This window comes from Teleopsis dalmanni, chromosome 1, assembly GCF_002237135.1.
Source record: "Teleopsis dalmanni isolate 2A chromosome 1, ASM223713v2, whole genome shotgun sequence".
Lineage (NCBI taxonomy): Eukaryota > Metazoa > Arthropoda > Insecta > Diptera > Diopsidae > Teleopsis > Teleopsis dalmanni.
In genome coordinates this window covers 31,856,033-31,867,731 of record NC_051846.1, presented here as the reverse complement: position 1 = coordinate 31,867,731, position 11,699 = coordinate 31,856,033, and the positions used below count along the sequence as shown (strand labels likewise).

Below are 11,699 nucleotides of genomic sequence, written 5' to 3'. Positions count from 1 at the left end.
TATACAAATTTATAAAGTTATAAATAAAATTTGTTGTGTTGTTGTGTGTTATTCATCTAGCCCCTTCAAAAATATATTAATTAATAAACCATAAAGAGGTTTTCTAAAAGTAATGAACTACAACAACAAATATTCTTTTTTATATTATTTTAATTAATTGAATTTTTGGTTGACAATACAGCTGTTTCGAGTATTGCCAAATACCCATCATAAGTGGTCTTAGAAATAATTCTTGTATGTTATTATTCGTAAATAATTTTTTGAGACTGGAAGCACCAGGAATCGACGAATTCGTATTATGCCAAATATGAAGCTCAGAGTCAGCGCTCCTTACCCAACTTACCCAAAGCCGTACTTGACTTTTATGTTCCCACATTTTTCTGGAGTTTGGCTAATTTGCTGTGAAACAAATTAATCGTTTTAGTTAAGTTTTATATTGATATTTCTCTATATTTTACTAACACATTATATTCCATCAAAGTAATCTCATAAGACAATTTAACACTATAAGTAGGGCTTCTGAGTCTAAGAGTACCAACAGAATCATTAATAATAAAAACACCATACCAAAAGCTTTTACATGCTATCGAAAGGAAAGAGAGAAAAGCATACACCTTCTGCTCTTTCAACTTCAAAATGATATAACCTAAAATAATTGGCAGATCTTGACTTCGGTCAGCAGACCAATAGAAGAGTTTACTAAATTTGTTTTAGAATAAAAAACGTTTTTAAAATAAGGAAGAGAGACTCAGGTGCTATTGGTGTCAGTATAATCTATTAAATGGCTTAAGTGTGTGAAAGTTAAACTTTAGTTTTATACCATAGAGTAACTCTTCTATCTAGAAAAAAGAAAAAAAAGTATCTAATAAAAAGTAACTTATGTTTCAATTTCAATTTTATTAATCAAAATTAATTATTTTCGTTGCTTAGTCATATTTTTTAAACACAATTGGATTTATTCAGCTCGAAATCAAATATTGGCTTACAATTCCATTATCTTAGTCATCATACATTCAAAAAGTAAAACTAATTTCAAGAAATTCTAAATAAAATATATTAAAGATTAGTCATAGAGCTGAAATTCTTATTCCCTTATCTTATCAGTAAATTTTATCTATTTTTTTCAAAATTTTGCAATTAATGTAACACTTTATCTATTACAACTAAAAAGTGAGCTGCCATAATTTTTTGGCAAATTATCATTATAAAATGCAATTTATAAACAATAGTCCATTTTTTTAAAAGGAAGTTTTTCTTGACTTAAATTCTAACATAACCAAATTGACAAAAGGAATTTATTTAGTTAGATCGTTATAGCTCTAAGAAGAAAGAGAAGATTTAAAGGATGTTCTTTTTCAAAGCACAAAGAGTTTAAGGACTGTCCGCATCAACAGAATGATTTGTGTAACCAAAAAAAACAAAAAGTTTAATGATAACATATCCCATGATCTTGGTAGTTAATACCTATAACAAAAAGTAAAATCCGAAAAATCTCTCAACCAATAAAGTCAAAATGGGACATATTTTAATGGCTTGTTGTTTGACATGTTGTTGGGGCACCATCCTATTCTAATTAGATATCTTCCATACCATATTTGCAATTTCTCTCTAGAAAAATTGGTGATCATATGACTGTAACGATCAGAATTCGGAATTTGTACCCGAGCAAAAACAAAAACCAATCACTGAAGAAAAATTGAAGAATTACTTCTTTAGTTGTGATAAAATTATACAATTTTAACACATTTAGTGGTTTTTAAGTGATTCGTATTGTAAAATGGCAAAACTATATTATATAATATCTTAGATGATAGCTCTGTCAGACATATTTCACTGAAAAAATGCTGGCAGATGAGGATCACGACAGGCATAGCCTTTTATATTACGAGATATAAAAGAAGAGCAAAGAAAAATACAATCAACAACAAGAATAATACATATTCTTTATAATACGTAGTTCTAGTTTTTAGAACACTGTGCTCTACAGCGCCTCCAATCAATGATATAATTTTGAATTGATTTAATCCTGAGAATATTTTCAATATCTATCTTAATAGTTCATCATATACACTCCTTGAGAAACCATGTAATTCACTATAGCTATTCACTTTAGCACAATGTTGAGGGATATACATATATACAATGTAAAATAATGGATAATATCGTTTTAAGCATACAACATGTATTAGATTATTACTTTTTTATACTATCATTGTAATTATACAATATTTAAGATAATATAACATGGACAAATAAATCTGCAATAAAATTTTTAAAAAACTTTAATATATAAAAGAAATATAAACTTAATATATTCATACAGTCCACCCTCTCTTTAGCTATAACCAGTTCGTCTCTATAATGAAGTTTTGTTGAAGATAAGGTAATTTTAAAATTTTTTCATATATTTGTTTAAATCCTCTATAGCGAAGAGCTCTTTACAACGGAGTTTTTTGCAGCCATCAACGACTTCATTATAGAGAGGTTTGATTATATATTTGAAGTATAAAAAAGTGATCACATACTACACTTTGTATGCTTATAATAATATTATCGATAATTTTACGTAGCATAATTATAATATAATGTAATATAAAATAACATATATATAGTTTATTATCATATCATCATAATATTTATTGATTTATTGAACTATTTCTGTAGTTATATAAAAATTGTTTTTGAATATATTTTTTTGCAGTTTGTTGTTTTTAAGACTATGACTATGTCTACATATATTTATATTTTTTCTTGTATAATGATTTAATTGCCTTAATGAGTTTCAATGCTATTATATGACAAATTTAAAAACATATTCCCTTCAAAACAAACAAACAGACCTCGTATTCACAAATTTCTAAGTATGAATCATTGCAAGTTTACTACGAGAATAAACAACATTTAACTAGAATATTTCCACACTATTCTAAGCATGCATGTTGAATTGAATATTTGAGCAAAATAAACAAAAAAATATATACGAAAAAAAAAAAATTAAATATAATTAATTCATGAAATATTTAAACGCAACAATAATTAAGATCATCGCCTTGTAATTTGTTTTTAAGCTTAGTCTTACCCAATCTCCTGCATACTTCGCATTAAGACGTCTTCACCGCGCTTGCTCTCTTCTCTCGAAGTCGTTTGCACGAAGATCCTTAGTCGTTCTTGATATATAAGCGCCGCTTTAAAATAACTGCTTTCATTTGTATTCAGATTAAGTTAAGAAACGGATCGGATCGAATTGTACGGATCGATATTAACGTTTAAAAATTATTCGAAAACTTGTCTTCAATTAAGGCGCGAAGTGAGGAAATTTCAATTTAAAAAACATTTATTAAGAAAATTATTTTAAAAAGAAGAGTTTTAACACAAATGTGGCTTTAAAGAAAAGTGTCATAAAAAAAGTTTTAAATAAAAACTAAAAGTTTATTGTATAAACTAACTGTTGTGAAATAACAGAAGATCTTAAAACTATAATCTTTTTTAAAATATTTGAAGAAATTGATAGTGAAAGCAAAAAGTTTAATAAATAAAATAAATTATAATATAAATTATTTTATAATTTAAATTAATATATAAATAAATTATTTTATAAAATTCAAAATGTATTTTAAGGTAAGCAAAATTGAATTTTTTTTAAACAATTTTTTTAAATATTTAATTTTATAAAATATTTAATTCATAATCAATTTTTTCAACATTTGTTATTAGATTTGCGTAAAAGTTAAATTCAAACGGTTTTAGAAATTTAAAAAAATTCAATTCAATTCAACAAATTTAATCATATTTATTTTTAACGGAATTCAATTTATGTTTTATTAATTTATGTAAATAAATAGTAACAAATAATTTAAAATGAATCAATTTATTATGAATGGAATTTAATTAAAACCAGTGAATACAAGATTTTTTGGTTTTATGAAAGAATATTAATTTTGCATATTAAATGTTCATTTTTAAGAATTAATAAATACATAATTGAATCCTGTTTTTCTATTAAAATTATTTTAGTCTCACATATAAGTATTTCAATGGAAAAATAATAAAAAAAATCAAAATAATTGATTTTGATGATTTGAAAATAATCATCAAAATATTTATAACCGTCTGAAAGTATTTTATTTACTTTTTTATAATTTTTAGTGAAATAAATAATTTTAAATGTTTAAATAAATTTTTCTTTATGAACAGTTATTTAACAAATATTCAAATAAATTAAATATTAATTATCTTAACTCAAGGAGGCATCAAAAACTGTTTTTAATAAATAATTTAAATATTTAACAGTTGTAAAAAAAATAATAGTAAAATGTACAAATGGAAAAAAATTCTGACTTAAATCAATGAACAAATTAAATCATATTAAAATAAAATATTTATTAAATTAATATGATAATTATCTAATTAATTTCCATATTATTGGTTTTTAATAAAAACGGACCAGTTGATCAACAGTTTTTTTATATAAATTCATATTTAAAATACCGTAAAACAGATTTTGAATATGTATTTATATACCTAATAAAAGAATTTGCATAGAAATAATTAACATTTTTCCGTTTTATGTAACGGAAAGAATTTGAATAGAAATAATTAACATTTTTCCGTTTTTATGAAGAAATATTTAAATTATTATCACTGATATATATTTCAATGCAATTAATTATAAAGAACACAGGAATAATTGGTCAGAAATAGTTTAAAATAATTTAAAATATATATATTTCTACTAAATTTATGTTATATTTTTATCAAGAAACTATAATTTTAAACTAAAATTTATCAAATAATTATTTCTTCATGATTTTTTTTTATCAATGAAATTTTTTTAGCTTTATAAATAAATTATATTTTTATGTAAATATTTAATATTCATAAATAGTATTTTAATTGATCTAATATATTTATATACATTTATGTATTTAAAATATATTTCTAATAATATTTATTTTCATTCGATACAAGTATTTAATTTAGTTTAAGCCATCAATTTTTCTTTCGCAGTTAATTTCATTTGTTTTTATATTTATAAATAACAGTTTGGGAGTTTCTTGGGAGAATAAATTTATTATTCTCATATTTTTTTTTTTGTTTGTCATTTTAATGCTTTTACATTATTTCCGTATTTTTGGTAATTTTTTTTTATATTCTAAATAAGATTTTAACATCTTACATATGTTTTTCAAAACTCAAAGTGCTTGGTTGTTATTATTAAACTAAGTAATACACTGGAAAAAAAAAGTTTTTCCACTAAGATGAGCTCATGCCGATATTTTTATGTTGAAAATAATATATATCACTTTTGGTATAATAAAAATTAAAACTCTCTTTATGTAATAATAATTGTTAGAATTAAAAAAAAAAAAATTAAATATTTAACCAAAAGTAATATTAATATCAAAATCCTTTTTAATTACAAATAAAATATTTTAATTTCACTTTAAAGTTTAATTTTAATTTTTTCGAATACCTGTTAGAAAATATTTCTCCCCCAATATTCTCCTTAAATTTTTGTAGGAATGAAGTTATTGGAAACCATATATAAAGATTAACTGTTTCTAATGCTGGAATAATTGGTTTTAATAAAGTATTTCTCCCTCTGGCTATTTATATTTCCAATAATATAAAATAAAAATAAAAAGTAAATAATATAATAAATAATATAAATAATAATAATAAAATAATATATAAAATAATATAATAATAATAAAATAATATAATAAAAATGATCGACTTTCTCTTCAAATTAATTTAAATAGGGTGCACGTATCTGACAACTTTGAAGGTTTTTCTTTCAAAAATTAAAAAAAAAGTGAAAATTTCTAATGCAGTCTTTTTTAGATATCTTTATTTATTTCTATTTTCATATCTTATTAACTATAGATTCGCATAATCGTTGCATTTTTTAAATTAATGGAAAGTTATATGTTATATAGAAAGTTTCAGAAATTTCTTCAGACAAAATAAAGAATACTTTTTTCAAAATAAAGAATACTATTATATAAAACTCTTTCTGTCTAATCCCATTTCTAGTACCCTTTTACTGTAGATATGATAAAAATAATCATTCAATTTTTTAAATTAATTAAAATTAAATAGTTGAAAGGTGTTCTTCAAATAAAGTAAAGGCAAAGTTTTTCTAAAGCAGATTAATTTTTATTTAACTTTTACTATAGATATTATAAAAGTAATTGCTGTTAAATTTAGTACATAGTTTCATACAAACATATTATTTTATTTATTATTAAATAATATAGCTAAACATTTGTTAATAATAATTATGAAACTAATTAAGTAATTGTCCTGATGATATAAAATTTATAGATATTAAAATACAAAAACACTTAATTACAGAAAACTATGAAACAATAATTTAATTTACACACTTGTTTTCTTTTAATTACAATATGTGCTTCAAAAAAGCACTTATTTTTATCTTTTTCTAAGAACTTACTTACTCATGTATGAATTTATATCAGTTTTATATTATATATATAATTAAATACATAAATATATATCGACTTTCAATTTGTAATATTATTAAAGGTGTCTATGAGGGAGCAAGCATATATGTTGTATAAGTGGTTCTAAAATTCATTAAAACTTCAAGGAGGCAGACATCATTATTATATTATATTGTACATAAATATTCAGTTAAAATTACGTATATTTTGATGTGATTTGCGTTATAAGAAAATCTTTTGTAAAATTTTGATCAAAATGTGTTTTTTGACTTTCGGGGATTTTTCACCAATCCACACACAAAATGTCTACGTTTCAGTTAGATCTAGATCTCTAGATTTGATCTAGAATGTATCACTATTAATTATTATAAACATTAATATGGTGACTTAAAGATATATATAAGAGTTACTATAATATTATCATTTGTTTATGCATATTTTCAAATATATTTAGCTAGAATAATTAAATAATGTTATTATTTTAATAATGTTGTTATATTAATTATTATATTATATTATTATTATAATGTTATTATTATAATATTATTATTATCATATTAATAACAATGTGGATTAATAATATAAATTAGCACAATATTAATTAATAATTAATAATATTAATAAACATAATATTAATTAATTACTAATATTAATTAATAATTAATAATATTAATTAACATACAATATTTCATTATTATTTTTATAATTATTTGAAAAAACAATTGTTTTAAGCGTATTTATGCTTCGAATATTTATACATATATTTTTTATTTAAACAAAATTTTATGACTTTCTTCAACCCATGTCATTAATCCATATATTGTCTGACAGAGATTTTGTGTTAAAATTAAATTTAGTTTTTTAAATTTAAATAAAAAACAACTGTTACAGTGGCAGTTAAAATTAGTAACACAAATATCTTTCCAGCTTAGTTACAGAATTTGTTTCGTTTGTTGCATTTTTGGTTTAAATTTAAAATAACTTTTAACTGAGGTTGGGCCACTTGATGACGTATAAATATTAATGAAGTTTCTGTTATATAAAAAAAGATAATAATTAATTAATTAATTGTTTAATTAATATATATTTTTTTATCTTTTTAGCGTAACACATTGAGAATTCTGTTGTTTGTGGGCTTTGTTTGCTGTAGTTTTGTGACCGAAACCGAAGCACATTGCTCACTGGATGATATGAGGAGATATGCCATGGAAGCGTGTGAACATCTGTTTTTATTAGACGAAGGAGCTAGAGATAAACGTTCACTTAAAATAAACGATCACATGAATCTCATTGATGATGAATTGGAATGTAAGTAAAAATTGTTTGATAAATCGATCTTTTAAGTTGTGATATTATATGGTGAAATGGTAAATAAGATTGGTTAATGGGCACGCGTTTATAAAAGTGATTTACCAAGAAATAAAATTGCTTTTATTTAAAGGTGTTAAATACAATAAATGCTGATTTCACGTATTTACTAAATAAAGCGTGAATTTTCACATTCAACTCAATTCGAGTTGTACTTCAGATAGTTCAATGTTAAAATGTTGTAATAATGTAAATATACGTAAGCCTTGTAGGAGTTCATACACCCGAAATAGTTCATTAAAAATGAAATTAAGATCTTGTAAAAATATTATTTATAAACTTATATGCTATTTTGACACGTGTACTTCATTAATTTAAATTTAAAAAAATAATCATATTATTATTATTGGTTTAGTGATACAGATATATACATCATAGTTTAAGAAAAAAATAAAATATGAAAAAAAAAATCAATATAAATTATATACTTTTATGTTGAAGCTATTTGAGCCAGTGCACTTGAGCACTTTTACTCTTTATTAACTCGAGTTATCTGGATTAATGTTTATCACTTCATCAGACTAAGCAATAATTGACCTTAGATCCAAGGAGCTTGTTACCATTCTGAGATTCGATAACGTGATCATTTATTTAATTTTAATTGTAAAATAATATTTTTCAATTCTTTTTATACATATATCAAATTAAAAATTGTTATTTTATGAAATATTTGATGTTGCATCTAATATATTATAATTATGTATATCAATTATAAATACTCCATACCAAATGTGATATCAAATAGTGTTAAACCTTTATGTGATTTTATTTAATGTTATATCTAATATATTATAATAATATATATCAATTATAAACACTATATATCAGATTTGGTACCAGATATTACTAATCAGTTTTATTGTACCCAATATTTTGTAATTACATACATCAATTATAAATACCAGATTCATAATATGATACCAAATTGTACCAAACCTCTATATAGATTATACAGTATGTTGTCTGTGATAAAATATACAGATATTTAGTTCTGTCAAATTCTTAAGACAACAAATGAGTTCATAATAAACTACTTAACTTTTGCGGAGATAAGGTCCAGAAAGATCTCAATTTAAAAAGCCCTCAATTTTAAGCAGCTTGAAATATAATATGTTACAAGTTGTAAGAAGTATGAATGAAAAAAATAGCATGGTAAAAATATAACGACTAATCGTAACCCTATAGTATGAAATTAGGTGTCCATAAAGCGATGAAGTATGGACAGTGCTTCATTATTGCTTTAGAGAAAGTTTCGGGAAATGATAATTTTCCAACTAGAGCTTAAAACTTTGGTGCAACATTCGCCTTATAGGAAAATTAGTGAAATACATTTTTGAGACTGGACACCAAATCACGAGTAAATTACATGTTTCAATTAACTTAAATATATGTTTCAAATATTGTAATTAAAATAATTTTAAAAATTACTGCAAATCAAATTATCGAATAATTAATATAGATACAACTTTTTTTTTATCCATATGGGTAAAGTATTGTAAAGTACATTACTGTTATAATATATATATATTAAATAAATATAATTAAATAAATATATACATATCGAAATTTATAATAAATTTAAAATATGTATATATATATATATGTATGCACATATATTTCTTATGTATATAATGTATGTATAAGAATATGTATTTACATTTTAATATTTATTTTTTTTTTTACATATTATTGCCAAAATTAATTTTTGTGTTTCAATAGTGTAATTATTGAAAAATATGGGTAAATTATGTAAATTTGTAAAATAAAATAAAATAAATTATTCCTTCTTTCTGTCCGGTTTAAAGGAAATAAGGTCACAAGTCAATCAACTTTAGCAATGTCAAGTTCTTTAATGACTTTTCTTAATAAGGTGCTTTTAACTATTAAGCGCCTTAAAACTATATTAAGTTATATATAAGTTAAATTTTAATAAATTAATTTTACAGCAATTATTGTTAAAAAAAAAGCATTCAATAATATGTATTGTTAATAATTACTTAAGATTTATTAAGCTTTTTTTTTATTATAAAAACAAAAGTTAAATAATAAAAAATAAACAATATGAACTCCAACGTTGCAAGTGCTTAATTCTTAATTAAATTAATTTAATGAAGTTTCGATTTTTCGAATATTAATTTAAAAAAAAAAATCAAACTATGCCGTACCAAGAGAACTTCGATTTATACGTACTCCTTAGTTTCACCATATATAAATAATAATAAATATCAGTAATTTAATATATTTAAATATAAATTAGTTATACACAAATTAATAAATTCTTATTTTTATTTTACAGATCCTAAATACTATTACGATAAAAGGCACTATATCAGTCGCAGTATATATCCAAAAGGTGGTTACCTTAAAGTCGGTCGTGAACATTTCCACAAACTCAGCTTAGCCAATGTAGTTCCCAAATACAAGCCAAAAAAAATTCACGATCGGAATCATCGCTTCAAGCGTGAACATTCGCACAGCTACAACAACATTCCATATTGTTGTTACAACAGATGCGAAGAGGATTTCTTCTGCTAACCCTTAGTTCTATTTAGTTTTCCAATTAAAATCAAAAAATTTTCAATTAATTTATTTAAATTTAATTAGTATTTCAACAAAACTTTTATGTACTTATTTAGTTTAATTTTAATTTAAATTAGTTCAAATTTATATTAAATTGTGTATAATTTATATCGCGAGAGACTTCAGTACCTTAATAGCTTGTAATTATAATTAAATGAATTTTACAATTTATAATTGTATTTATCAGTATTAAAAATTTTATTTAATTAAGTGCAACCATTACATAAATGTAGAAACAATTTTTTTTATATATAAAAAATAATAAATTTTATATGCTGAACATTTATTTGTTTTTATTAATATTTAATGGATTTGAATTAGTGATTAATTATATATTAAGAAAATATTTGGAAAATATAGAGTGGTAGTCTGCATTTCGTCTAAAATTCTTTACAAATGTAGACGATGTAGTATCGTACTAAGTAGGCGGCTCTTCTATTGAACCTCTTATTTTAATCCCTGCTCCTGTCAACCACGGAAAAAAGATGATTCACGAAATTTTTTTGGACAAACAAATAAGAATTCGATTCATATTTTCACAGTAACCAGGTCAAAAACTATGTCGCCCCTGTATACTAAATATATTACTTCTGACTCGGTACATAGGAGTAAATCAGAAATAGTTAGGCCAATTTCTGTTCCTATGGCACACTGGACTGTGGAATGTCGAATCTCCTGCAGTACATGCCCACCAGCGCCATGTTGTGTCTATGTCTAAGCTTGGGCGGATTTCCTAATATTTATACTTTTCTACCCACAGTTACAAGAAATGTGGAATCAAAATATTATTTTGTCTAGTTGAGGATTCAATTATCGTTGTCGATCTTCTAAATAAAAATTAACAAAATCATTAACATCTCTTTATTAAATACTTAAGTCAGATATTGAAAATATCCTTAATATGAAGTAAATTTTAAGACCACTAATGAGAATTTCAATCTCTTAAATTAGTAATTAAATGCTTATGTATGCATTGATATATAATGATATATAATTATCTTTCAATGAAAAATAATTGGAAACAAAAATATTTGTAATATTGGATCAATTTTAATTTAATTTAAATCAGTTAAAAATGCGACTCTTTCACTTCAGCGATGCATACAGTTAATGCTCAAATTAGCACAAATATGCATAAACAATAATTACTGTGCACCATGAGAAATGAGAAATACTATAAGTGAAATTTACAATGACAGCTAATAGCACTAAAAAAAGAAGAATAGTAAAATAATGCAATAAAAAATAAATACTGAAATATAAAGAATTTCTGTAGAAAATATT

The 11,699-nt window shown here is 22.9% G+C and overlaps 1 protein-coding gene across 1 annotated transcript; it reads left to right on the top strand.

Annotated features, from left to right (window-relative positions):
• The first annotated feature begins 3,582 nt into the window (after positions 1-3,582).
• Positions 3,583-10,453, top strand: LOC119672401. Its single transcript, XM_038083437.1, has 3 exons — positions 3,583-3,618; positions 7,571-7,775; positions 10,132-10,453. Exons 1-3 carry the CDS (start codon positions 3,607-3,609, stop codon positions 10,368-10,370), a joined length of 456 nt encoding a protein of 151 aa, XP_037939365.1. The 5' UTR covers positions 3,583-3,606; the 3' UTR covers positions 10,371-10,453.
• The last annotated feature ends 1,246 nt before the right edge of the window (positions 10,454-11,699 follow it).

Bases quoted from the DNA above. Each gene is read 5' to 3' on its own strand.
- LOC119672401 (XM_038083437.1), top strand. The intron at 7,776-10,131 runs GTAAGTAAAAAT...TTTATTTTACAG, and splicing joins CATTGATGATGAATTGGAAT to ATCCTAAATACTATTACGAT.